We start from the raw sequence: 25,310 nt of genomic DNA, 5'->3' as shown, positions 1-25,310 counted from the left end.
GTTTAATTTACCGGTTAGCTGCTTCATATATTTCACATAAAGAGTGGAACGTTACCAAGTAGTCAATTTTATATGCATGTCCATTATTTAAAATATATAAAAAAATTCTTTCATTGATTAAAATGTAGATCAAAGTATTGATATTATTGAAATGATATGGCGGTAAGCGTTTTTCTTTGGTGGTAAGAGATAATGGTAGGTTTAGTGATGATAAAAAATGTGATAATGATATGAAAAGAGATGATGGTTCAATTATATTACGATGGGTAAAAGTGATTGTACGTTACATAATATGTAAGATGAAAATATTTTTAATTTCATCTACATTTTAATAATATGTAAAAAAAACACATGTGTAATAATTTCTAAAAATAGAAAATAATTTTAATTCTTACTCGGATTGATTTTATCCGCAACTTTGGCTAATTGATCAGCTGATATCATGATTTTACAAAATCATCAATATAAACTCGAATTCGTCAAAAAAAAAAAATCGCTTAAATGTAACATGAGCATAATAATATGACGATGAAGCTTATAAAAAAATTTCGAATATCCTAACCAAAAACTAAAAAGTCTAAATATTGGACGGGGCATGGTAATACGCCGGAGATTTGACCATGGAAAAAAAATGTACAAAGAACAAACAGTGAAAATTTGTTATAAACCAACCCCAACACAAAGAACATTAAACAAATTAAAAGTCTCCTTTCATGCTACTTTGAAAGTTTCTATATTCGTAATTCGTAAATATTTTGTTGGCTGGGATACTATATTTTCAACTGTATAAACACTATCTTAAAAAAAAAAAAATTCCATAGTGTTGGTTAGTGTATGCTTTTGGTATTTTGGTATTCTAGTGGTAATTATATTACAGTAAAATCTCTATAAATTAATACTGTTGAGACCGAGAAAATCTATTGATTTTTTAGAGAAATTAAATTATCTATCAATTAATAGTTAACAATTTATAGAGATATTTTCTTAATTTGAATTTTTTTCTAAGAATTATAGATTTGAAATAAGATTTAACTTTTATAATCAATATATTGTTAGAGTCAGTTAAAAAACAACAATTATCATGTTTTGAATTGAACACCAAAATATTATGTTACCATAAAACTAATACAAGAGTTATATATTGATAATTTCACTAATTTATTTTATGTATATGTATATATTGATAATTTTATATAATTAATTGATAGTATTGATGAGACAATACATTTACATAAGATTCTAAAAAAAAAAAAAAAAATTTATTATATAATTGTGTCCAAAATTACATTTGTCCAATTTGGGACAGGAAAAAATTATCAATTTATTAATTATTCTCTCAGTATTTTACAACATTTTTCGTAATGATTTTCTCTTAATAATATTAAAGAGTTTACAAAGCGGGTGGTGGGAGAAGCCACTTGGATCCTTGGATGTAGCCGAGGGAAAGGAACCGGTTAGCTTCGGTGGGGTCAATCTCTTGTATGAATGGAACTCTCTTGGCTGAGAGTGATCCTGGTCCTGAACACTTGTACTCTCCGTAGAACACGGTCCTGTAGTTTTTAGATGGAACCGGCATAAGTGACCAGACGATTAGGTCATCACAACGTGTCTATGTAATATATGAAACTGGACTTACTTGTCATGAGCGGGGGTCTTGTTTTCTTGCCATCCGGCTGGGTTGACGACGCTGGTCATCTCGGTGTAGGCATAGACAACCTTAGGGTGGCTCATCCATGCTCTTCCCAAATAGATTCCTTCACCGACTCCAGTCACCTTGCAGTGCACGAAAGAGTATCCGCTCTTCTCTTCTGCGCTCTTACCTGCGTGTGCTGTGATCACTCTAATACCATCTCCGACCACGTGCAGTTGTGTTCCCTTTTAAATTCAACATGTACGTATAGAGATTTCAGACTTTTATGTATTCAGAAAATTATAATGTATGAAATGCGATTATCTAGGGTATCGTTTGTGTACCAAGTACATAGAGGTACCACTTCCGAAGATGAAATCGAATGTCCCTTCGACGTAGCAGTCCTTGAAGAAATGGTTTCCGGTATCGTCACAGATTGTGTCTTGGAAACCATAGAATTTGCAGTTGTAGAAAGCAGCAAAGTTTCCTGAGATTCTCATAGATAAGGCTTGTGCTCCCTTTGTTTTACCATCTGGCGCCGGGGCAGTATTCTACATATGCAAAAAAAAACAAGTCATTCGAAATCTAGGGAAACTGGCATATGTATTGGCCTAAAAAGAGAAAGTATCACTGCCTCATGGGCCTTGATGACTAGTCACGTGTATATATATATAGTTGTATAATGTATAGTACGTACGTAGGATACTTCATATATTTATAGATATATATACCTTGACGACAATGTTGACGGCCATGAAATAGTCGGATAAGATAATGAGAGAGGCACTATCGACGGTTCCATACTTGGCGGCAGTACCATCGAAGGTGATAACGGGCATGGCAGTGGGCTGTCCCATCAATGTGATGAAGGGTTGGTTCCTCTCGATAGTGACCTTCTCTTTGTAGTCACCAGGAGCTATCTTTATGATCACCCGCTTTGTGTTCCCTGCAGGAACGCTCTTTATTGCGGCGGTTAGTGTTGTGAATTCACCTCCCTTTGGATTCACCTGCAATCGTTACATATATAAATTTCAAATTTTGTATCAAAATATTTCGAGTGATAGTTTGGGGACAATATAGTATGAAGTAGTAGTAGTGTTTTTTCATACGTTGATGATACGTGGAGCAGCCTCAGCAGCGACGAGTGCAGGATCTAAGCCTTTACGTTGAGCCAATGGACCAACGTTGGCCTTGAACCACTGCTCCACTTGGGGTTTGGCCTCTGGGATTGGTGTCACATCATCTGCGAACACCATCGGTGAAACAAAGACCACCAACAGGCCTAATAAAATGGACACATTTGTGTATCCCATTATTTTTTTTTGTTTTTTTTGTTTTATTAAAAAAATGAAAAAAAGTTTTTTTTTTTTTTTTTTTTTTTCCTTTTTTTGTTTTTTTTGTTTTGATGATTTGATGGGAAGATGGCCATCGGTTATATATACTGTGAAAGAGATGGGGAAATTTTTTCTTTCATTTTCGTTTGCTATTATTGTTTGTGGTGATCAATTTTTGTATCCTGCTATAATTTCTCTTGAGATATATTTAGACCGGAGGCTTTTTCAAATTTAAAATGTTCGTGAAATTAAAAAAAATTCCAACCACTCAAATATCTTTATTTTTCAGCTAAATATATATAACCTTAACCATTCTGCTTAAATTTTACTGTTTTAATTCTCAACAGTTTGTTTGTAATATTACTGGGATTTCCACTGTTGTATACTTTGTTACTTTCTGTTATCTATAAAATGAAACTTCAGGAAAAAAAAAAAAAACCATTCCGCTTTAGATTAATAACTCGAAATAATTCATTTATTTTACTATATTAAGAAAGTAATTTTAGAGTATTATTTTCCCCAAATTTTAATTTCCTTGCAAATAACAATAATTACATACAGTAATACACACAAAGGTAAATTCGTCATTTTCTCAAACGAAATAAGTAGTTGTCAGGAGCTGAGGGAGGATGACTCAACCTGGCTCCACAACGCCTCAGCGTAAGCCTTCTCCTCTTCTCCAACGAACTCTTCTCTTTCTCCAACTTCAGTTTCAGCTTCTTCTTCCTCTTCGTCTTTCTTCTTCCACTTCCTCCTCAACTTCAGTTTCTCCACACAAACTTCTAGAGCTTCCCCTAAACTCAGCAAAAGCTTCCTTCATTGCCAAACCTGTAGCCGGTTTATCACTCCATCCATATTTTGGAGCCGGTACAACAAACGGCAGCACAATATCATTGATCTTAGACCCGTCGCATGAGTCAATATCTTCATGAGGTGGAGGGAAAACGAATACAATCCCGAGCTCGTAGTTGCATACACGAAGTTTACTGACCGGTTTGATGGCATTGTGGGACTGGTCCTGGTTGTTTCTGGAGAATTTGGAAATGGTCTGTCCCCATGCAGCTGCACTGAAATTATGTGAGCCGCAGTAAACCCAACCAAAAGAAGAAGACCGTGAACCTCTTGTGGAGGTGAAAAGTCTCCTAGCCACCTGATCATAGCTTATAAAGACATTATTATACTACGTACTAGTGCATAAGAGTTGGGTTTTTGAATTTTTTGTGAACTAGTAAATTCTTTTATTGTCGCACACAGAATTCTCCTTTGTTCTTACCTTGATATGCATCGGGTGTCCAACTCTATCTTGAGGATTAGGAACTGCATCGTGAAGCACATTGTTATGTCTCAACTTTTGCCACGTTTTCTGCACAGGATAGTCAAAAAAACCCGAAGTTTTGAGATTTGTATTTCTAGACAAAAGGCTTTGGGTGAGTAAAATACCTCGGAGAAGCAAAGCAGACATTTTGAAGACAAGACACCACGATGGCCATTCTTGACTCTTTCAATGGTAGGGAAGATGATTTTAATGGAAGGAGCTTCCCGTTCTTCCTTATTACTCCAGCAACCCCACTAATCCAGAACATTGGACAAAACGTTTTCATGTACAAAACTTGTGGTGAAAGCTTTTAATGGTGCTTCTAAACAAAACAATACCTCTGGATCAGACTCTTGGGAGTCAAAATTCTGTAACGCTTTTTTACCTGCAGCTGATGAAAAATCAGCTTGAAATCCTGCAGTTGCTGAGCCTCCAATGGAGGATGCACCTATAAGGAAAAAATATGTAAATTTAATACCTCATTAAGGTGTTTGTTTACAATTATCATAAAAAATGCACTTACTGTAGACGAAATCAGATTCCTGAGATTCAGGCCACTTGTAACGGCCTAACACCTTTCGAGGAATCCAATACAGAAGATAACACAGTCAGAGACTGATACACACTCGTTAAAACTCAAAGGATTCAACGCAGCATTCTTTTGTTTTGTTCCTAATCAAACTTACCTCTTGTAGCCTCCAAATGCCAGTACACCTCTGAATTGAAGCGATCAACGAGCACAATGCAACAACGTGATTAGGTTGAACCAACTTTGACACATCTGAAATGGTCACTCCCTGCAAAAGCCAAGAGAGATCTTTAGATGTATCCATAGTCTTTTTATGCAAAGTATCTAATAAGCATATGAAGAGTACCTGTAATACATGTAGCATTAGTTGCACCTTCTGGTTGCTCCTACAAGAAGCAGCTCCAAGGACTTCATCCCGATAGACATATCCCACAAATTTGATGAACCCAATATCCCACAAAGGAGAAACCCATTTTGCGATATTCCGTGGCAAAAAGCCTAGTTGGACAAAATCTGTCAAAAAGGAAATTTGTACAGAGTCACAGGATGAATATTCATGTCAAGAACATACAACCATCTGTCATACTTGAAATGAAACTACTTACCGTCTCTTGAATCATCATCAGGGTTAGAAACAAGGACGCTCACAGCATTCGCGTCAGCAGGAACATTCGTATTTCTTCTCAAAACAAGTTCCAACATTCCGAAAGAAGTTTCCCGGGTTCTGGAGATATATGACGCCAGTCGTTTCAGTTGTGCTCCTGTGGAATCATTGGCAGAGCGGAAAAGGTAACTGAGACCTACGACAGATGCTTCAACAGATCCCACAAATTCTTCACTGTAAATCTGTGAAACAAGAATCATACGATTAGTCAAGACAGAGATGCATTGACCTTTCTAATATACAGGACGCAATCAAACTTTCAATATTATTTAAGAAAAACAACTAAGTGAACAAAATAAGTTCACGATATTGACACTTGATACTAATAAGACAAACATGCATATAAGATGGAAGATGAAGCTACTCACAGTATTTGAGCAAACAGATTCTGTAAGATAAGATGGCTTATAAGAATGAATTCCAGGCACTGAAGCCACAAGGTGACCTGCTGAGTTTTCAAAGTTGTACTTCGTGAACTCGAGAATCCAATGGGCTTGACTTGGAACATCAATCAAAAGTGATGCAGCAAATCCAGCCAGCTGAGCACTAAAATCTGACCTAAAACCAATATTGGTTTTTCTTCGACAAGGTCCGAAAAGGGATAAAATATCAGGGTCAGCTCTTCGTGGAAAATCTTGCCACCAAATTGTGTTGGTCACGTCATCCCACTGGAATAATAAATCTCCATTAACAAATGAAATATGATTCAACTTCCCAATATAGCTGAAACCTCATAATAGCCAATATGATGCCTGAGACTCATCTTGTGATTCACTTACATTACTATAAACTAAGGCCTACACTCTTACCTGTCTTGCTACCAAGTTTGCAGATGTAATAATTACACGGATGCTATCTTCTCTTTGCAAAATAAATAGCTTGGGGTGATGACAAGCAATGCCACGGTTCTTGCGGTCTTTCCCAAATGCAATTTCCTCAGGAAATGGTGGAAACCTAAGACAAGAGGAAAAACTCTTCAGAAAAGAAAATATATATACAACCATGAGTCATTCCTTTTCTCAGAAATATGATCAGGTAATACGTACACCATAGTTACATTTGGGTAGTTTGGCAAAGGAGCAGCAGTTCTTGCATCAGAGTTTGAACTCCAACATCTCTCAGCATTGTGACATGCAATAGTCACCGGCAAGTGGCTAGGTATCTCACAACAGGAAAGAAACCTGCAATAACAACTTCATCAGACTCTTGAACAAGCATGGGGAACAAATGGAGATATACATTTTTTTTTCTGTTTAGACTACTAGGGAAAATATAAAAGATACTCTTTTCGACATACCATAAGACATCACTTGTAAATGTTGCAATAAAGATTTGTGAAATGCTTTCCACAGGGTGAAGAAGTTCAGGCAAGGACACCACCGGTTGACAACCAGTTGAGCTTTGTTCAATATATTGAAGACGGTTTAGATAAAAGTTCTTCCCAGGTGCTTGGAGAGAACTTTGATAACTTTTCTCCTTCCCCGTGCAACTAATCTCGGGAGCGTTTTCTTTATCTCCATCAAACGGAAGCCTAGTCTTAGTCTTGTCACTGACAAAAATAAAATCAGCACCATAATTTTCTACTTCGCTTATCAAGTTGGACACACCAAGTCTACTACCTAGATGTGATTGCGGGCTTGGCAGTTCAACCCTCACCCTTAAACCGGACAAACCATGATCCATCTCATGATTAGTCTCAGCACTCTTGACTTCTCTATTATCGGCCACAATATCTACCTTTGACCTTAACACTTTGGATGCACAAGAGGATAAGCATTCCTTTACAGAATCTGATATAAGGCAAGATACAGGATCATCACTTCTTAATATATGTCTACAATAGCTTACAAGAGAATTCAACCTATCAGCAACGCTAACAGCAGCTTTAGGTGGACAAAACTGAGAATTAATCTCGTTTTCCATGGGCGCAAAAACTCTTTTGCTTCTCTTCCCACTAGAAAAGGTTCCTCGAGAATGTCCTGAAGAAACCGACACTCCAATCATTGCACATCTATCTTCAACAATCAAAGTATCCCTTCCTTCAAACTCAATCCCCTGAACCACAAACCCAATTCGACAATGCTTCTTGCACAAGCCTTCTTTACCACAAACAAACAATACCTCATCACCAACACAAATCTCCTCAACTTTAGCTTTCCTAATCCTAACACGATTAACAAACACCCCATTCAAAGAAACCCTAAACTTCAAACTCCCTAAATCCTCAACGCCAACTAATCTTCTCCTAAACTCGTCAATAACTTGACTAAAACCACCCGAAGGCAAGAGAATCACGCCGTCAAAAACGTAAAGTTTGCGACTTTGGCTATCGAATAGAATCTGACAGTGGTTTCTACTAATACCGCCATTATCAATGACGAAATCGCAAAACCCATCATCACCACTGCTACTCCGACCAATAGTGTACGGACGATCTGATTCAACCTGAAGTAACTCTACGGGTAAACCAGAAGACCCAGAAACCAATGGTGTACCAATATTGTGAATACGAATCAAAACTTTCTCACAGTGCCGCCGTCGTTTCATATTTCTCACCAAAATCAAAATCGCAATCTTTACATATCACAAAAAAAAAATAAAAGAACAAAAACTGAAGAGAAAGCAAAACCCTTTCCCCCAAACTGATTTTGGCTTTCCCTCTCAAATCGATGTGCTTTGGGAAAGTCTCGCTCTCTGTTTGGACAACAGGATAATATTATCCTTCGCCTGGATAGTGTAACTTTCCCGCTTTAACACTGCTGTTAATTAATTTTTTTTTACAGTACGTGCAAAATATATGGTTAAACTATTGTAAATCTTTTTTTATTTTCAAAGTCAAATTATTATTTTAAATATATTTTCAAGTCAAAATAGAATACCAATTATTTTAAGAAATGTAATTACATGATAATTTTCTTAGTGATATCTTCATTAAAAAAAAAAAAAGAAGTCAAAATCAACAATCTAAAGAAAAACTATTCAATACCATATTTGCAAGTGGTAGGTAAATTAAAAAAAAAAATGTTATGTTTATCAAATAGTGGATTGAATAAATATTCGTTTGGATAATTCATATAGATTTTGATGATTGATTAGATGTACCGTGAGCACATTAAACAAATTAAAAGTCTCCTTTCATGCTACTTTGAAATTTTCAATATTAGTAAAGATTCAAAACATTTCATTGGCTGGGATATCATATTTTCAATTGTTTAAACACTATCTCAAAACAATAATTTAATCTCGTAGTGTTTGGTTAGTGTATGCTTTTGGTATTCCGGTGGTAATTTTATATATTAATCATATATACACAAGTTCGTCTCTCTGTTTTTTCAACATTTTCATATTTCTTCTCGCTCGTTTCATCTTCAGATGCACGAAAACATTTCTGAAGAAAAGATTTGAGGAATCGAAGTGAAAAATGCAAAAGTTAGACTTCGAAAACACGAGACATTACTACTATCCAAGCGGCACAGAGGCGCCGTACGGAGGACAGTCGTCGTCGGAGAAGACGAGGAGCTATTACGAGGAAGATCAACCTTACGTGGAGATCACGCTTGATATCCACGACGACTCCGTCTCCGTATACGGTTTAAAGTCACCGGACCATAGAGGCGCTGGATCGGATCAATCGCTTCTTAGACCAGGTCGTTCATCGAAGAGTAACTCGGTGTTGAAACGCATAGCTTCTTCCGTTTCTAGCGAGCTTAAACGAGTTGCTTCTTCCGTTTCTAGAAAACCACCGAGGCCGCAGGAGGCTAAGCTACGCCGTTCGAAATCTAGAGCGGAGTTAGCACTCAAAGGTCTCAAATTCATCACCAAGACTGATGGCGTCACTGGTTGGTTTGAAGTTGAGAAACAGTTCAATGAGATTACAAAGACTAGCAACGGTTTATTACACCGTTCCAAATTCGGTGAATGTATAGGTTAGCACTTAGCAGAGAAGCAGAGTTTTTTATATTTCTCTGTTTTAAAAGTTTCAATGTTTTAGTATTTTACATAAATTTTGGTGCGGCAGGGATGAAGTCGACCGAGTTTGCGTTGGCATTGTTCGATGCTCTAGCGAGGAGGGAAAACGTAAGTGGAGATTCAATAAACATGGATGAGCTTAAAGAGTTCTGGAAGCAGATCACTGATCAAGATTTTGATTCGAGGCTACGAACTTTCTTCGCCATGTAATGTTTCTTGAAACCATTATGTTTCGTTTTCTTTATGTATCCATGTAAACCTTCCAGTTTCATATTGGAGTGTGGTGTGGACTTCAGGGTCGATAAGGATTCAGATGGACGGTTGAATGAAGCCGAAGTTAGGGAGGTAAAATCTTGAATTTTTTTAGTGATTTTTTATTAGAAATCTTGAATCAGTTAATTTCCTCTTCTTGTACAGATTATAGCTTTAAGTGCTTCTGCAAACGAGCTGGATAACATTCGGAAACAAGCTGATGAATATGCTGCTTTGATTATGGAAGAACTAGATCCATATCATTACGGATACATCATGGTATGTGAAGTTTTTTAAATGAGGTTTGTTTTTTCATTGATGTTTTTGTTAGCTAGAGAAGAGGTTTTGGTTTGTGAGTGTTTTTTGATGTGTTTGGAGGCACTTGCTACAATGCCAAACAGATAGAGAATCTCGAGATACTTCTATTGCAAGCCCCAATCCAGGATGTGAGAGATGGGGAGAGTAAGAAACTGAGCAAGATGCTAAGTCATAATCTCAAGGCTCAGCAGAGTAGGAATCTTGGGGTGCGTTTTTACAGATGGATGAAGTATTTTGTGTTTGATAATTGGAAGAGAGTGTGGGTGATCGCTTTATGGATAGGTGCTATGGCCGGTCTGTTCACCTGGAAGTTCATGCAGTATCGAAAAAGATCAGATGCTTACCAAGTTATGGGGGTGTGTGTTTGTATAGCTAAAGGAGCTGCAGAGACGCTTAAACTAAACATGGCTATGATTTTGTTACCAGTTTGTAGGAACACCATCACATGGCTCCGGACGAAAACCAAGTTAGGTGCTATTGTTCCTTTCGATGACAGCCTCAATTTTCACAAGGTAATGTTTTAGCTTGCTAGAGAGTATAAATTAAGAAAGAGGTTTCAGATAGGAGGAATGCTTATAATTGAATCTTACACAGGTCATAGCAATAGGAATTTCAGTAGGAGTTGGAATCCATGCTACATCTCACTTAGCCTGTGATTTCCCACGGCTGATAGCTGCAGATGAAGACGAGTATAAGCCAATGGAGCAGTATTTTGGGCCACAGACAAAAAGATATATGGACTTTGTGCAATCGGTAGAAGGAGTTACAGGGATTGCAATGGTTATACTAATGACCATAGCCTTCACATTGGCTACAACATGGTTCAGACGTGATAAGCTCAAGCTTCCTGGACCACTGAAGAAAATAACAGGCTTCAACGCCTTCTGGTACTCTCACCACTTGTTTGTTATTGTCTACTCACTTCTTGTAGTTCATGGATACTATGTATACCTCATCAAGCCATGGTACAAGAAAACGGTTAGTAACGCATCCATACAAATTTGTAACAGATGCAATATATACGGACTCTGATTTTGGTTTTCATGTGATTTAATAGACATGGATGTATTTGATGGTACCTGTGGTTCTTTACTTGTTTGAAAGGCTGATTCGAGCATTCAGGTCAAGCGTCGAGGCTGTTTCAGTACTAAAGGTAAAATCTATAAACAACTTAAAAAAAAAAAAAAAAAAAAAGACTTTGTATATTCATCTCTATCATTACCTTACATCTTCAACAGGTGTCTGTGTTACCAGGGAATGTTTTGTCGCTTCACTTGTCAAGGCCAAACAACTTCAGATACAAGAGTGGACAATATATGTATCTCAACTGCTCTGCAGTTTCTACATTAGAATGGTAAAAAGGAAAGCTCTCATAATATCTGAGACATCTATATGGAAATTAGACTGAACATTGGTTTACATATAAACAGGCATCCATTCTCAATTACTTCTGCACCGGGAGATGACTACCTCAGTGTCCACATTAGAGTTCTAGGAGACTGGACTCGGCAGTTAAGATCATTATTCTCTGAGGTATTTCCCCTAAACATGCACACAAGAGATTAATTGGGTCCAAGTATGTAATTTTCTTCGTATTTATCTGAACCTCAGCTGTGTAAGCCACACCTTCTTGGTGAAAGCAGATTGAACATAGCCTCCCCAAGGCACCGGGATAACAGATCTAAGTAAGTTTTATCAATAATCATCAGTTATTTTCTAGAATCATTGAAGCATAAATAGGGGCTTATATAAACATAAGCAGTCTATAACATTGTCAAATTTATCTTTGAAACGTGATCCCTTAGCTATCCAAGAATCCTAATCGACGGTCCATATGGAGCACCAGCCCAAGACTACAAGAAGTTTGAAGTTGTTCTACTAGTGGGTTTAGGAATCGGAGCTACTCCGATGATTAGCATCGTCAAGGACATAATCAATAATTTAAAAGGCAATGGAGAAAGCAGTAACCGAAGACAATCACCGATCCACAACATGGTCTCTCCTCCTCTTTCCCCAGCAAGAAAAAGTGACGCGTTCAGAACCAAGAGAGCTTACTTCTACTGGGTCACAAGAGAGCAAGGATCCTTTGACTGGTTCAAGAACGTGATGGACGAAGTGGCCGAAACAGACCGCAACAACGTTATTGAACTGCATAATTACTGCACCAGTGTCTACGAGGAAGGAGACGCCAGGTCCGCATTGATCACGATGCTCCAGTCGCTGAACCATGCTAAGAATGGAGTAGACGTTGTGTCAGGAACACATGTCATGTCCCATTTCGCTAAACCAAACTGGAGAAGTGTTTTCAAAAGGATCGCTGTGAAGCATCCCAAGACTAGAGTCGGTGGGTTTCTTGTTAGTAAAAAACTACTCACATTTTGATGCATGTGCAAATAATAATGTGAATGTTTGGCATAATTGGCAGGAGTGTTTTATTGTGGAGCAGCTGGGTTAGTGAAAGAGCTACGACACTTGTCACAGGATTTCTCTCATAAGACCTCCACCAAGTTCATATTCCATAAAGAGAATTTCTAAGAAAATCACGTTTGGAAGATATCTATATAAATGCTTTAGTTGAAATTGTACATATATAATGAGATTTGATATAGTTTTTGTTTTTTGTACAAAAAAAAAGAAAGGAAACTAAACAACAAACACCAGATCATGTTTGTCTATTACTACGCAAACTACAGGACATTACCTTTCTTCCAAACTTCAAGTCTCTCCTCGAGATCCTTTCCTATACTCTGTTTCAGCTCAAGAACAAAAATCTCTTACACTTCTTTTAACTTTCTCACTATCATCAATAAGAAAGGCGGAGAAAGAACAGAATCTTACCCTGAGAGGCTCTCAGTGAGAGCTACTGCTCACTTTTGCTTTTTTTTCAGTCTCTGAAAGTTGGGTTTCATGAGCTGGCTTGATGAAACCTGAGTTGTCTGAAAAGGAATCAGAGGCTTCTTCTGAGACATGACACTGACATCTAGTGAGATGGGACTATGTATGACTACACTTGGTGATCCAACTTTTCCTCTCATCTTCCTCGGAGCTTCAAGTCTTTCTAAAATCATTGATGTTTTCATATCAGCCTGTTTGTTGTTACTCTGTATAGGAGACAGAACTTGGCGGTCTATCTTTCGTTTGTTTGTAGTTATAACCGGAGAACAAGACTTAATGAAGACCTCCTCAGTGACTACTAGCTGTTCCCATTCTTTAGTAATGGAAGCTGTTGCTTGTTCATCTTCATCAATTATATGAACTTCCTGAAGAGTTTCTGGACTGACTATGTGTGGAAATGTCTGTTCCGTTGGAATTACAGAATCTGAAAGTTCTGGGCTCACTTCACGTGTTGCGCCTTTTATGTTCGTATGTAATGAACTTCCAGAAACAAGAAAAAAAAGTTAGAGATCTGTAACAGATTTGCAGGGGTGCTAATGAAGTAGAGAAGATAGGAGGAGAATACTCACCCGAATTGAAGACTTTCCTTCACAATAAGGTTCAGTTTTTGGTGGAAGCCTCTGTTGTGTGTCAAAGGATTGTAGTCTGTCGATTCAATCTGCTTCAATTTCAGAAATAAAAGACAAGTTAAAAGTCTAAATACTAGATATATCAATATCAACACATCTGAAATGAAATCAACCTCTAATAAAGCGCCTTTGACAGAGATCTCGATTTCTCTAGGAATAGATGACTCCGCAAACTGACTGGCACTGGAAATAGGCAGGACTTCTTCTGACCCTGCCAATCTCTGCAAACACTTTCGTCTGTTAAACTAAGAAACTGCACAAACTCAAGACATAACACAAATTTATCATATCACAGGGACAATACTATTCAGAAAGGCTAATGTTATTAGATCCAGGATGAGGGTCAACAGTAATGAAGGGGTCAAAATTAATGAACTTTTACCTTTAGAAGCATTGGACCATTTTCTGACGGTTGAAGAATGTAATAACAATGAAATTCCACGACTGTCATGGTGTCCAGATTACATTTAGAAGAACAAACCAAGCCTTGGTCCATCGAATATAGTGCACCACATAGTCCCTGAAAAACTGTATTTCTAGATGATTAGGAAAAATATGAGGCATTGCGTATTTATTTATACTGAAGACACCTGAGCTCCCTACTGCAATGTGGGTTTCTTTAGGGAAGAATGTGCTTACTCTGAGTGTTCAAATCTGGTTGATCCATTTCTTCTGAAGTAGCTTCTGTTTCATGACAGGTTGAAGGGCTCACAATGTAAGGTGCCCCAAGTAGTAGGCCTACGTCAAAGTTAGTATACTTGAACCAAGCTCTCTTATTTGGAGTCAGAGGAAGAGAGTGCAGTCGATGGCTAAAAAGCCTTACCATCGCTGAGAGAAGTTAGATTAGTCCTCCGTATGACATTGAAATCAATTTGGGAAGAAACTGGATGAAGTTTCTGGAGACTATGGATTGACGGTAAAAACAGGACAGTTCTGTTGCCAACTTTCACAGAATTTTCAATCACATCAAACTTTCCTAGTTCAAGGTTGGTTATGGAGCATTGCAGCTTCTCTATTTTGTTTACCACTGAATCTTGTAATGGGATGCCGTGACACCTGCATGTCTGCAAACAGCAACAAAGAGGATGAAAACATGTAGTGGAAAAGCACTAGCTGAAGTAACTTATAAAACGTTCAATATGACTTTATCCAGCATTGGCATTATGATAAGCGTAAGATTATTGGGAGATCAAATATTCAAGTTTAGGGGTATAGCTAAGTACTCGACAAGAGAGAAATCCGTCGACAATCTGATTTGCAGCTGCAGTGAGATTACAGAAGATCGTGTTCACCGAACCAAAAAGGTTACTTTTGAAGATAATCTGGGCCTGCAGTGATTCTCCAGTGTCATCTTTTAGCTCCTGAAGCCATCTCTTTTCAAGGCCATGAAGTGATTTTCCATCTGAATGCATACACCGGATCAGTTTCAGAGCTATTCTTGTGTTACTTCGTACTAGATTCAAAACCTCTTTACAGATAATAGGTTCAAATGATTAAAGTAGCCTAGATATCTTATTTGCAGAACCAGTCATCAACCTCTCAGAAATATAGTTACCGTGTATGAAAAAGAATATGAAAAGCAGCTAGTTATATGGTACATACCAGGGATGCAGGTTTGAAATGAACAATTGTCAAGATCCGATAAGCATCTGAGGAATGTATTAATCTTCTCCTGTGTATAGCTTAGATAGCTTGATTGCTTCTCAAACAAAAGAAACTCAACCGACACACATTTATCTGCTGCAGCCTGAAGCAAAAAGATCCAGCAGTGAGAAACCAAGACAAAGCACTAACACATATAGAATTTGACACATTTAATTTGACTGACCATAATAGTGTCTCTCGCTTCAGAATCCATATCTTCAGGGAAGCAAGAACTCAGTACAATAACTTTCCTCATAATGTCTCTACCTCCCCATGAGTACAAAGCTCGATCACACAGAACAGTTGATAGCTTAAGATCTATAAACAATTCAGTACGATCAATGATCCATCAAATTAACCAGGACACTATCAAGAAACAGATAGATAAATCGAGGAAGAGAGAGAGGAGAGACCTCCGCAAGATTCATCGAACTCAGGTACAAACGCATCCAAAGGCAAGCTGTTAACAGCGTGATGAAAGTCTCGAAGGCAGAAGTTTCCAGTAGGTGTATAGGCAAATTTCAACTGCTAGATCCTTAAATAAAATATGTGAAAAGCCACACAAAACCACCAAAAGCAGAAGAGGAAACAAACGATCAATGACGGAGAATATAACCTGATCGTTTCCAGAAATCCGATCTTTGAGGATATAACACAAACCGATCCGATCAGTGAGAGAATCTACCGGAGACGAAATCGCATGAAAATTCCCGAGCTCCAATAACAACTACACAATGTCGCAGCAACAACAATCAAATCAAATCCGAAGCTTCAGAATCGAGCATCAAAAATCAAATTCCAGATTCAGAAAACGAAGACGAGATTATTCGCAGCAACAATCAAATTCAAGCTTCAGGAAGATGCAAATTCCCAGAAACAATCAAATCCGAGATTCATAGAGACGAAATCCCCAGCAACAAGCAACAATCAGATTCTTCGATCAATAGATAGATTCAGCGATCTACGAATACAAATTTCTACTGAGAATGGAAATAGAGAGAGAGACCTGCTTCAGATCTCCGATCAGAGAAGGAGAGATATTGCGAAGATCCAAGACGAAGCATAGTAGCACCATTCTCAGTCAATCGTCTTCTTCGATGCGCGCGAGACGTGAATTTGAAAAGAGGAAGAAGAAGAGCATAAGAGTGAATTAAAATAGAAGACGATTTCGTTTCAGTCCCTATACTTATAGTACTATTTGGGATCTCAGCAAACAAACTCTTCATTATTTACAAACGTTTACCATTAGTTTGAATTTATTACTCTTTTGGCTCTAAAGTTTTTTTTAGCTGTAGTATTCTTCACAAATCACACAATCAAAGTAAAGTAAAAAAATGGAACCAATTTTATATGCTAGAATTGGAAAAGCCGTGAGATAAGAGTACGAATGTATGCTCTTTAGATAACCCACCAAGTACACAAATGAAGAGTTAATAATTATATCCATAAAACTGGAATCAGGCCAATCGAAAAGAAAATGACAAAAAGAGTAAAACTTAAAATCTAAGATTCTGCAGACTCATCTGGGCTCTGAAGAATATCACGAAGGAAGTTTATGAAAGAACATAGACCACCAAGGAAGTTATGGTCAATGACACCATTACCATCAAGAACATGAGCAAAATCCACCAGCTTCACTTGTGGTCGAGCATCATCATCATTTCCCTTTAAGATTGATTCATTCTCATAGACCATTAGTATCGAACAAGAGTTGAAATGGTAGAGCGTTTGGTTCTCAAACCAGGTCTTGAGCTCCAGCAACTGTGTTAACACTCCGTTGGAACCGCCGTAAACACTAGACACGAAAGCAGAGTCTGGTTTTGAACCCATATCAGAAAGCGAGTTCGATGATACAAACTTCCTCAGAGTCAATCTCGCTCCATCGACTTTGAGCCCACGAAGAAGCTTCCTCTCGGGCTTCCAGAAACTAGATTCTTTGTGATCATACACCTCAAACCCAGAGATCCTGAAACCAGCTGATGCGGTTGTGGTATCAGTGTCTTTCTTCAAACATTTTTGAACGTATTCTTCAGATGCATCAGGGTACCATGTTCTTGAACCCATCTTGACATCCATTACTGATGGTTTTGAGTAATCGGCAAGAAGATTTTCAAGCACAATCATGGCTGCTCCATCAGAACCTTCAACTGCTTGAGTGCCGTGGTACACCGGGAAAAATCTGCGGATGTGATCTGGAACCTCTGTGTTTGTTGCAAAAGATTCGTAGAACTTAACCTCGTTTTCACCACGAGAATCGCCTTGAAGGGGCTTGAAGAAACGACCCTTGTCATCTACAAGGGGGCCGGGTTTCCCGTCTTTAGCAATGTGTCCTGCAACCTGATGCTCAGGGACCTTGAGCTGCATCTTGGTTAAGAGTATGCTGAACCTGAGAAATTGGGAATTAGAGACACAACAATCACTCATGAAACCAAAAACATATGAAGATGTTCAAGAGATCTGTGATAATCTTTTCAATGAGACAATAAATGATCCCGTCACAGGAAATAACCAAACTGAACAATGGCCCCCTAATATATTATAATCTATGAACCTTAATAACGCAAGAAGAAGATCCTGAGACAAGCCACATTACTGAAACTATGAAAGTGATCCAAAACTAATGACTAGAATAACTACCATGCATCAATGAAGCTCTGTTATATAAAAAAAAAACTCAGCAAAGCTCTACTGATCTCTGCAAATCTACACACATTCTTGACAAAATTGGCAATAATCAGAGAGCTAAGAATGGTTATTGTTTGTGCCAATCTGGATTAGAAGAAGACAGATTTATACAAATCATATAAACAAAGAACAGATTTTTTTTCCAAGAATGTTATAATTCTGAATGAACTAATCCCAGATCGAATATTACTGTCGTCCTACAGAGAAATCAGATTAGGGTTCTTCACATTCTTTAAAAATAGAGGTAGAAATCAAAATCAAAACTTGTCTGGTTCAACGCTTGAAGAACAAGAGAACATAAACAAATCAAAAGAAAAAGAAAAAAAAAAAAAAAAAAAAAAAAGGGAAAACAATACTGAACAGGGGAAATTACCAAATCCAGCAACTTCATTGGAAAAAAATAATCACGAAAAGTTAGCTTTTTTCCATAGAACTTTATTGCTAAATACGCAGAAAAGGGTAAAAGAACTTTACAAAAAGTATGATCCCCAATTAAATCAAACGCAACACGAAAAAGCTATTAGATTTTTAAAGTAAGGACGACGAACCTTTTTAAAGGTTATAGAGGGAGGATGAGAAGTAAAAAAATTTACCCAACAAAAATTAGTAAGTAGAAGCAAATATCTTCAGGGGAGAAATAGAAACGATGGGGAAGGAAGAAGAAGAAGAAGAAGAAGGACGATAAGAAGGTGTACGATTCTTCAGCTTCACAAATTGAAAGCTCTCTTTTTTATTTTATTACTTTTCTCGTTCTTTTGAGGCACCGAAGCAATCTAGCTGGACACATTATATACATTAAATACTTAATTATTTATTCTCCCTTTTTATTTATTTTATTTAATAAGTTAGATTCAGAGAACGAAAACGCAACACGGTTCGAGTTTATTTACGACATGTCACATGTGTCATCTTTTTACTCAATTATAATCGTAATCGACTAATCGGACTAATCGGACTAGCTTTTCAATATTTACACTAATCGATTTGTTATCTCGATCAACAAACCGATACTACTTGGTAAAGTATATCATCACTAAATGCATAGGTATGATGATTTAATCAATATCTTATGTATTTATTAGTTACTTATGTATTTATTTTCATTTAAAAGTGATATATGGTTATTTATTTTATAGTTTAACCCAATCGATGAAAAACAATCAAAACATACAAGTACAACAAAACAACATAAAATGAAACTTAGACGCGTTTCTGCGTATGATTAACTCATGTTATTAATTTTTCATCATCCTTCTTCGAACACGTTTATTTGATTCACTTTTACGTATTTTATTCAGTGGTAAACAGATTAAAATTAAATATATAAACGCGTGGCGGAGAAGTCGATAAAAGAAAAAACTACTATTGGATTGAGACAAGAACCGGCCTCACGTTGAAAATTGTGGACGGATCCAGAACCGATTCTTTTTAAATTTAATATTAAATTATATTCAAAAAAAAATAAATATTTTACATCAATGATACAAAACTTTGTTTAGATCCTGTTTTGCTTAAAAACAACTCTGACAATTTAGTGAAATCTTGTTGCAAACCAAGCCTGAATGAATGTGCCATCGACATCAGACATTGTGCTTAGTCTATTGCGGACATTTTTATCAATCAACTTCATCAGCTTCTCCACCAGTGATGGTGGTTCTCCATGGCGCCTGTTATTTCTCTCCCTCCAAATGGAGTGGATAACATTTTGAAAAGTGTAGTTGAGCAAAAACCAGTGAGTCTTGTCCAAATCGTTTCCTGTGAGTAGGTGTATCACTTGCGTCCAGTCCGTGGTGTACTTGTGCTGAAGAAGTCGGATAACCAGCGACTCCCAAACCTGCCGCGAGTATGGACAGTCGAAGAACAAATGCGCTCTTGTCTCCGTTGGATTATTGCAGAAAATGCATCTTGTATTTGCAGTGGTGTTCCATGTTGCCATCCTTTCTCCTGTTGCGAGTCTGTTCTTCACCATCAGCCATGTGAGGAACGCATACTGTGGAGTTGCTTGAGGGAACCAGATCACTCTAGCTTCTGCCATAATTGGGTGCACACTATGGATGTGGAACCATGTGTCCTTTGACACGAACTTCTTGTGATATGTATTACTTTTGCGTTTCCACAAAGAAATATCCTGTCAATCATGAACACGAGCCAGTTGTTTCTTATGGATTTCGTCTTCTATCAAACAGAGGAAGCTGTTACGTGTTCTCCTTCGTCGAGTCATCTCCATTGCTTCAGCTACCGTACTTGAGATTGGTATTCCCATAGTCATGCAGCCACGGTCCCCCACTGCCTCATACAGACGGCCCAAAGAGCTCCAGTTGTCGAACCAGAACAAATTGGACTCGCTGTTATGTACTTCTACGCAGTGAAACTGTTTTGCTAGATCCCGATACTTTAGAAGCTTCTTCCATATCCAAGAACCAGCCACAGTGTTTTGTTTCTCTGACCAGAAAGATCCACTGCGAATGAGGTGGTGGTGAACCCAATTAACCCATAGCGAGGTCTTGGTAGATAGAATTCGCCAGATCAACTTCAGAACGCTTACAATGTTAGCCTCAGTGAGTGACCGTAGTCCCAAACCCCCCTCAGACTTGGGGAGACATACCTCTGACCATGTAACCTTAGTTTTCTTTGCATTCAACGATGGACCAGATCACAAGAAAGCCGAGCAAAGCTGCTCAATTTCTCGAAACATGCTTTTGGGAGTCTGAAAGCAGAGATCCAAAAATTGATAAGACCATATATAACCGAGCAGATTAGTTAAAGTCGTCCAGCAGAGAAGAGGGTTAACATTCCTTTGAGAAGGAGTGGGAGGCCTAGGTATCACACCAGTAAGGAACAGATTCTATTTAAAGTGAAATCATTAAATTGTAATTATATAAAGTTAAGTAAAATCAGTAATTGTAATTTCAGAAGAGATTTGATTAGAGTTCCTTACCAGAGCAGAAAGCATCAATTTCACAGTCAGCGCCACCGTTAACGACTCCGAATCACCAGCCGCGACGATGGTAGCACCAACGATCGCCACGTGTTATCCAAGCGCACGACCTTGCTTACCGACGCGTGGCTCACCTCCTCGTAGCCGTAATAACAGTGCTGGGCTACTTCTCCTACTCCTCCTCATCCTAGGTTTAACGGTCTTTTGTACGGACGCAGATTTTTCCATGTGAGCCTTTCTATTGTAATGGTGAGAAATTTTAAAATACTTTTGGACCGTATAGTGAGTTTTCCTTGCCGTAAGATTACAACTTTGCGGTCTAGGTAACAAAAAAAAAAAAAATCTGATTTTTGTTATTCAGTTTTGTGGGTTTTTTAATGAGCTGATAGTGATTTATATTGTTAATGATCAGGACAGTAAACATTACTCAAACTGAACTACCAAATAAGACTATGGAAGCTAAGTGTCTGCAGGGCATGTTTGAGTTATTTGATTCTTGTTTCTTCAATGAAACTAAAGTAAGTCTTTTTTTTTTTTTTGTTATTCTATTATAACTGTAGTTTATGCTCTGCAATGGAATCTTAACCAGCTAGTTGCCCATCAGATATGTCTTGGGTTTAGACTGTTATTTACTTATGTTTCAAGGAATCAGATTTCCATGTTTTAGCCTGATTAATTGGTTTGAATTGATTCAGCGTTGTTCAGTTAGACTCCGGTCTTATTCTTGAAGAGCTTTTAAATCAATAAGCCAATTTGGTTTTAGTCATAGTTTGAGTAAGAAAGTATATGTTTCTACTTAATAGTTTCATGTTTGTGTATATAGATTCAGGAGATTACAAAGGGGGTCACTGAAATGAACGTTCCTATTTATCAAGCCAACCGGAACTAAGAATGGCGGGTTGGAAAATTCGTCCCCGCTCGTGTTTAATCCGTCTTGGAACAGAGAGGTTCCACGAGTACACGGCAAGAGATTCAAATATCCTTCAGTATCTGGAGTAACACTCCCTAGAGATGAAGAAGATATCGCCTTCATGAATGTAAGTTATATCTCCCTTTTTTGTTGTTGTAATTTCGATAGATATATGTGTAGATTTATCTGATTTGAGAATGCATTATGGCAGGTTCTTGAACTTGGAGAACTTATAAAGACAAGACAAGTTACTTCCAAGGAACTTGTTCGGATTTATCTCAAGCAACTAAAACGGTATGGTAGCTTCTGTTCTCTCACTCACTGTTTGCAAGGGATTCTACTTGATCTAATGTTGTTTATGGGGATTCTTGAAAAAAATAAAAGGTACAATCATGTTCTTGAAGCGGTGGTTACTTATACTGAAGATTTAGCATACAAACAAGCCAAAGAAGCTGATGATTTGCTCTCTCAAGGAACTTATCTTGGTATGTTTTATCTCATGCGATATATAATCTGTTTGATGAATTGGTGTTTCAAGTTTCTGATTGTGATTTTTCTTTGTTGCCGTGATAGGACCTCTTCACGGGATTCCATATGGTTTGAAGGATATAGTTGCTGTTCCCGGATACAAAACAACATGGGGTTCAACTTCTTTCAAAGACCAAGTTCTTGATATTGAAGCATGGGTTTACAAAAGGTACTGAAAAGAAAATTTTCACAATGTTCATAGATTTTACTTTATGTTCAGTTGGCGTTAACTTCACAACATCGATCGGGCGCTTAGTTTTTTTTTGTTTGTTTAGATTAAAAGCTTCAGGTGCAGTGTTAGTAGCAAAGCTGGTTACGGGTTCTCTGGCTTATGATGACATCTGGTTCGGGGGACGGACTAGGAACCCGTGGAATATCGAGGAATTCTCTACCGGGTCATCAGCTGGACCTGCTGCTTCCACATCGGCTGGTTAGTTGTTTTACTAGAAAACTGAATCAAGATTACGTTTCTGCTTTGGCTATATTTGAAAAATTATAAACTTTTGTTCAGGTATGGTTCCGTTTGCCATAGGCTCAGAGACAGCAGGCTCAATGACATACCCTGCAGCTCGGTGTGGCGTAACAGCATTGCGTCCGACATTTGGGAGTGTTGGTAGAACCGGAGTGATGAGCATATCCGAGAGCCTGGTATGGTAAAAATAGCAACCGTTGCTTCAAAACAGAGTGAAAACTTCAGAAGTGTAACTTTTTAAGTGCCAACTCCTCTTGTTACAGGATAAGCTGGGACCTTTCTGTAGAACAGCAGCGGATTGCGCTGTAATCCTTGACGCTATCAAAGGGAAAGATCCGGACGATCTCTCGTCTAGAGAGATCGCGTTTGAAGATCCCTTCTCCGTGGATATTACAAAACTTACTGTTGGGTATACCAAAGATGCTGACATGAAGGTAAACAAATAGTTTTTAATCAGAACAATGACCTCGGTTTGTGTTGATTTGACATTTGACTTCTTTAGATGGTGGAAGTTCTTGGGTCGAAAGGTGTCAATATGATTCCGTTTGAACTAAACTATACAGTGGAGTCGGTTCAAGGGATATTGAATTTCACAATGGATGTAGACATGTTAGCTCATTTTGATGAATGGCAAAGAAGTGGTCAAGACGATCTCTATGAAGCTCAAGATCAATGGCCGGTTGAGTTACGACGTACTCGTGTTGTTACAGCTGTAGATTACATTCAGGTTTTTTTTTTACGCATTCCGGCTTTATGATTTTGGTTTGTAGGTTGGTTTTGTGATGATTATGTCCGGTTTATTTATTTATATCTCTGATTCACCCGTGTAGGCGCAAAGAGCTCGTGGGAAGTTGATCCAAGAAGTCAAGAAGAGCTTTACGGTAGATGCGTTTGTTGGAAACGTGACAGATTGGGAGAAAGTATGTATGGGAAACCTTGTCGGTTTACCGGTTCTAGTGATTCCGACAGGTTTCAAGAACATCACCAACAGTTGCCGGAGAAGAACAACAACCAATGCTGGAATTTATGCTCCGCCGGAACGTGACCACATCGTAAGCAAATCTAAACAATTATATAATTTATATGCTGTGGCTCTGCGAATTGAAATTGATATATAACCTTCAATATATATTGGTTGTGTGTTAGGCGTTGGCATTGGGTATGGCGTACCAATCGGTAACTGATGCCCATAGAAAGCGACCGCCTATCGATGATCTTGGACCGGATGACTCAATACCAAATCCGCCTCGAGCTTTAATCCCTCCCCGGAGATTACACATTTGAATATTTCTTTGTTTTTTTTTTTTTTGTTTTTTTTCCAGTTGTTGTTGTTACATTAGGAAATAGTCAAATCAATGTTGTGTGTTTTTGATATAAGGAAGTTATGTTAAAACTTGTTGTCTCTGTCCCAAACTCCCTCTGACCTATAAAGTCAAATGTTATGTTTGGTTGGAACAGTTTTTGAAGATCATGCGTTCGTAGTGGTGGTCTGGTGGACATAACCGGACGTATATTTAAATGGTATACCATCGTCCATAGAGTTATTTTATTAGGGATTTTGTGTAATGATTAACCCGTGAGAGGGTTTTGTTTCCACATCGAACGTGACTGACGGTGATTGGAATTTTTGGAATAGCTTTGTACTGGTATTGAAAGTGGAAATAAACACGTGTTGTTTAGTTTGGTAATTGTTTCGTGTCGCTTAGTGTAATGTGTATGTGTTTGAATAGTATTTTTTTGCTTTACTAGAAGAGGAAATGGGAAATGCGTGGGTGTAGAATTTGGTACGTATTTAATTATTTTGTGTGTTCGGCGAGTTTTCTTGGTGTGGGGAATCTAATCTAATTTAATATACTGTACCACCCTTTGACTTAAACGACATTGCGTTCTTTAAACTCATGTTAATTGGTTCATCAGTTTTTAATTTTTTAGTTCTGATCTCAACTTTGCGATAAGATTAATTTCAACCACAAAAGTTGACTTGATATTTATTTATAGAGAAGCTGCTACACTTGATATTTATTTTGGGTATAGATAGGTTGCACAAAATATTAATTACAAATTCGCTTTTATTTATGGTCACATGCAATTTAGTGCCTCATTCTTACAAATTAATATTGCCCCCTATTTTATAACCTCCATAGCTGACAGTTGGTGACAAACCCATCCATCTATGGAAAAATTTCGGAATTACGAGTAAATAATTAGACACAAAATAATAATCTGTTAATTATTTATCCAATCGATACCAAACACAAATAACTCAAATAGGTAGCTATTACATCAGTTAATTTTTCTAAAACATTTTTGAGCATACGTTTTATAAAACTTTAGCTATGAGTTTTGTTTTGTTTTTTTTTTTTATCAACTACTAGGATAAACATGAATATTTTATCAATTCTTTTTATATAGGTAATTCCAAAATACTTTTTCCGTTTTTGTCGATAAGCAATTTTGTCTAATCTGAAACGAAGAATCTGACAATGTTTTGTTTTACGGGAAATTATATAAAGCCTAGTTTATAAAAAGAAAATAAATGACAAGGACTAAGAATGCAAAATTTGGTAAGTAGGGCTTTTAGGGCTTATGTGACTTCTA

At 37.6% G+C, this 25,310-nt stretch overlaps 5 protein-coding genes and 1 pseudogene across 13 annotated transcripts; 2 read left to right on the top strand and 4 right to left on the bottom strand.

The window, feature by feature from the left end:
- Positions 1 to 1,243: 1,243 nt before the first annotated feature.
- LOC104734761 (pectinesterase PPME1) lies at positions 1,244 to 3,115 on the bottom strand. The gene is made up of 5 exons (XM_010454405.3): positions 2,740 to 3,115; positions 2,362 to 2,637; positions 1,975 to 2,181; positions 1,637 to 1,875; positions 1,244 to 1,550 (listed from the first exon to the last, which is right to left on the bottom strand). The coding sequence occupies exons 1-5, from the start codon at positions 2,941 to 2,943 to the stop codon at positions 1,391 to 1,393; spliced, it is 1,086 nt and encodes a 361-aa protein (XP_010452707.1). The 5' UTR covers positions 2,944 to 3,115; the 3' UTR covers positions 1,244 to 1,390.
- A 296-nt stretch (positions 3,116 to 3,411) lies between these two features.
- On the bottom strand, positions 3,412 to 8,159 carry LOC104737875 (uncharacterized; annotated as a pseudogene). Its single transcript, XR_015578405.1, has 12 exons — positions 6,770 to 8,159; positions 6,519 to 6,653; positions 6,282 to 6,426; positions 5,841 to 6,140; positions 5,414 to 5,654; positions 5,155 to 5,321; positions 4,966 to 5,076; positions 4,803 to 4,854; positions 4,618 to 4,727; positions 4,405 to 4,533; positions 4,238 to 4,327; positions 3,412 to 4,114 (listed from the first exon to the last, which is right to left on the bottom strand). The product of XR_015578405.1 is annotated as an uncharacterized LOC104737875 (transcript).
- Positions 8,160 to 8,798: 639 nt separating this feature from the next.
- On the top strand, positions 8,799 to 12,724 carry LOC104734757 (respiratory burst oxidase homolog protein A). Its single transcript, XM_010454396.2, has 12 exons — positions 8,799 to 9,398; positions 9,491 to 9,647; positions 9,738 to 9,786; positions 9,859 to 9,972; positions 10,095 to 10,523; positions 10,606 to 10,989; positions 11,069 to 11,164; positions 11,250 to 11,365; positions 11,442 to 11,544; positions 11,623 to 11,696; positions 11,817 to 12,355; positions 12,437 to 12,724. Exons 1-12 carry the CDS (start codon positions 8,894 to 8,896, stop codon positions 12,544 to 12,546), a joined length of 2,676 nt encoding a protein of 891 aa, XP_010452698.1. The 5' UTR covers positions 8,799 to 8,893; the 3' UTR covers positions 12,547 to 12,724.
- Positions 12,557 to 16,325, bottom strand: LOC104734758 (uncharacterized). 2 transcript variants are annotated; one of them, XM_010454397.3, is made up of 13 exons: positions 16,186 to 16,325; positions 15,796 to 15,906; positions 15,593 to 15,707; positions 15,364 to 15,497; positions 15,138 to 15,282; positions 14,759 to 14,937; positions 14,359 to 14,599; positions 14,175 to 14,273; positions 13,918 to 14,063; positions 13,649 to 13,756; positions 13,476 to 13,564; positions 12,850 to 13,386; positions 12,557 to 12,758 (listed from the first exon to the last, which is right to left on the bottom strand). In XM_010454397.3, the coding sequence occupies exons 1-12, from the start codon at positions 16,252 to 16,254 to the stop codon at positions 12,879 to 12,881; spliced, it is 1,944 nt and encodes a 647-aa protein (XP_010452699.1). In that variant the 5' UTR covers positions 16,255 to 16,325; the 3' UTR covers positions 12,557 to 12,758; positions 12,850 to 12,878. The 2 variants fall into 2 exon arrangements, with proteins under 2 accessions (XP_010452699.1, XP_010452700.1); XM_010454398.3 differs by having other exon boundaries at positions 15,593 to 15,704.
- On the bottom strand, positions 16,186 to 18,661 carry LOC104734760 (inositol polyphosphate multikinase alpha). 4 transcript variants are annotated; one of them, XM_087480047.1, is made up of 3 exons: positions 18,413 to 18,637; positions 16,703 to 17,565; positions 16,186 to 16,289 (listed from the first exon to the last, which is right to left on the bottom strand). In XM_087480047.1, the coding sequence occupies exons 2-3, from the start codon at positions 17,541 to 17,543 to the stop codon at positions 16,261 to 16,263; spliced, it is 870 nt and encodes a 289-aa protein (XP_087336173.1). In that variant the 5' UTR covers positions 17,544 to 17,565; positions 18,413 to 18,637; the 3' UTR covers positions 16,186 to 16,260. The 4 variants fall into 4 exon arrangements, with proteins under 4 accessions (XP_087336173.1, XP_087336174.1, XP_087336175.1 ...); XM_087480048.1 differs by lacking the exon at positions 16,186 to 16,289 and having other exon boundaries at positions 16,556 to 17,565; positions 18,413 to 18,661; XM_087480049.1 differs by lacking the exon at positions 16,186 to 16,289 and having other exon boundaries at positions 16,556 to 17,565; positions 18,458 to 18,649.
- A 1,978-nt stretch (positions 18,662 to 20,639) lies between these two features.
- On the top strand, positions 20,640 to 24,178 carry LOC104734756 (uncharacterized). 4 transcript variants are annotated; one of them, XM_087480038.1, is made up of 13 exons: positions 20,640 to 20,695; positions 20,778 to 21,051; positions 21,215 to 21,320; positions 21,626 to 21,839; positions 21,924 to 22,006; positions 22,097 to 22,197; positions 22,286 to 22,409; positions 22,516 to 22,670; positions 22,752 to 22,888; positions 22,976 to 23,146; positions 23,215 to 23,439; positions 23,543 to 23,764; positions 23,859 to 24,178. In XM_087480038.1, exons 4-13 carry the CDS (start codon positions 21,834 to 21,836, stop codon positions 23,994 to 23,996), a joined length of 1,362 nt encoding a protein of 453 aa, XP_087336164.1. In that variant the 5' UTR covers positions 20,640 to 20,695; positions 20,778 to 21,051; positions 21,215 to 21,320; positions 21,626 to 21,833; the 3' UTR covers positions 23,997 to 24,178. The 4 variants fall into 4 exon arrangements, 3 of the variants coding, with proteins under 3 accessions (XP_087336164.1, XP_087336162.1, XP_087336163.1); XM_087480036.1 differs by having other exon boundaries at positions 20,778 to 21,125; XM_087480037.1 differs by lacking the exon at positions 20,640 to 20,695 and having other exon boundaries at positions 20,987 to 21,125; positions 21,220 to 21,320.
- Positions 24,179 to 25,310: the final 1,132 nt, after the last annotated feature.

This window comes from Camelina sativa, chromosome 13, assembly GCF_030686135.1.
Source record: "Camelina sativa cultivar CO46 ecotype springtype chromosome 13, ASM3068613v1".
Lineage (NCBI taxonomy): Eukaryota > Viridiplantae > Streptophyta > Magnoliopsida > Brassicales > Brassicaceae > Camelina > Camelina sativa.
Note: the sequence above shows the minus strand (reverse complement) of the source record. Positions and strands in the feature narration are given on the sequence as shown.

Coding starts and splice junctions, on each gene's coding strand:
- LOC104734761 (XM_010454405.3), bottom strand. CDS start 2,943: ATGGGATACACAAATGTGTCCATTTTATTAGGCCTGTTGGTGGTCTTT. Junction 2,182..2,361: donor CCGTCAACATTGTCGTCAAG/GTATATATATCT, acceptor TTGCATATGTAG/AATACTGCCCCGGCGCCAGA. Junction 1,876..1,974: donor GTGGTACCTCTATGTACTTG/GTACACAAACGA, acceptor TGAATTTAAAAG/GGAACACAACTGCACGTGGT.
- LOC104734757 (XM_010454396.2), top strand. CDS start 8,894: ATGCAAAAGTTAGACTTCGAAAACACGAGACATTACTACTATCCAAGC. Junction 9,787..9,858: donor ATGAAGCCGAAGTTAGGGAG/GTAAAATCTTGA, acceptor CTTCTTGTACAG/ATTATAGCTTTAAGTGCTTC. Junction 10,990..11,068: donor AGCCATGGTACAAGAAAACG/GTTAGTAACGCA, acceptor GTGATTTAATAG/ACATGGATGTATTTGATGGT.
- LOC104734758 (XM_010454397.3), bottom strand. CDS start 16,254: ATGGTGCTACTATGCTTCGTCTTGGATCTTCGCAATATCTCTCCTTCT. Junction 15,907..16,185: donor TGATCGGAGATCTGAAGCAG/GTCTCTCTCTCT, acceptor GACATTGTGTAG/TTGTTATTGGAGCTCGGGAA. Junction 14,274..14,358: donor TCTAACTTCTCTCAGCGATG/GTAAGGCTTTTT, acceptor ACTTTGACGTAG/GCCTACTACTTGGGGCACCT.
- LOC104734760 (XM_087480047.1), bottom strand. CDS start 17,543: ATGCAGCTCAAGGTCCCTGAGCATCAGGTTGCAGGACACATTGCTAAA. Junction 16,290..16,702: donor TGATATTCTTCAGAGCCCAG/ATGAGTCTGCAG, acceptor TTTCAAATTCAC/GTCTCGCGCGCATCGAAGAA.
- LOC104734756 (XM_087480038.1), top strand. Junction 22,198..22,285: donor CTCTCAAGGAACTTATCTTG/GTATGTTTTATC, acceptor TTGCCGTGATAG/GACCTCTTCACGGGATTCCA. Junction 22,410..22,515: donor GAAGCATGGGTTTACAAAAG/GTACTGAAAAGA, acceptor TTGTTTGTTTAG/ATTAAAAGCTTCAGGTGCAG.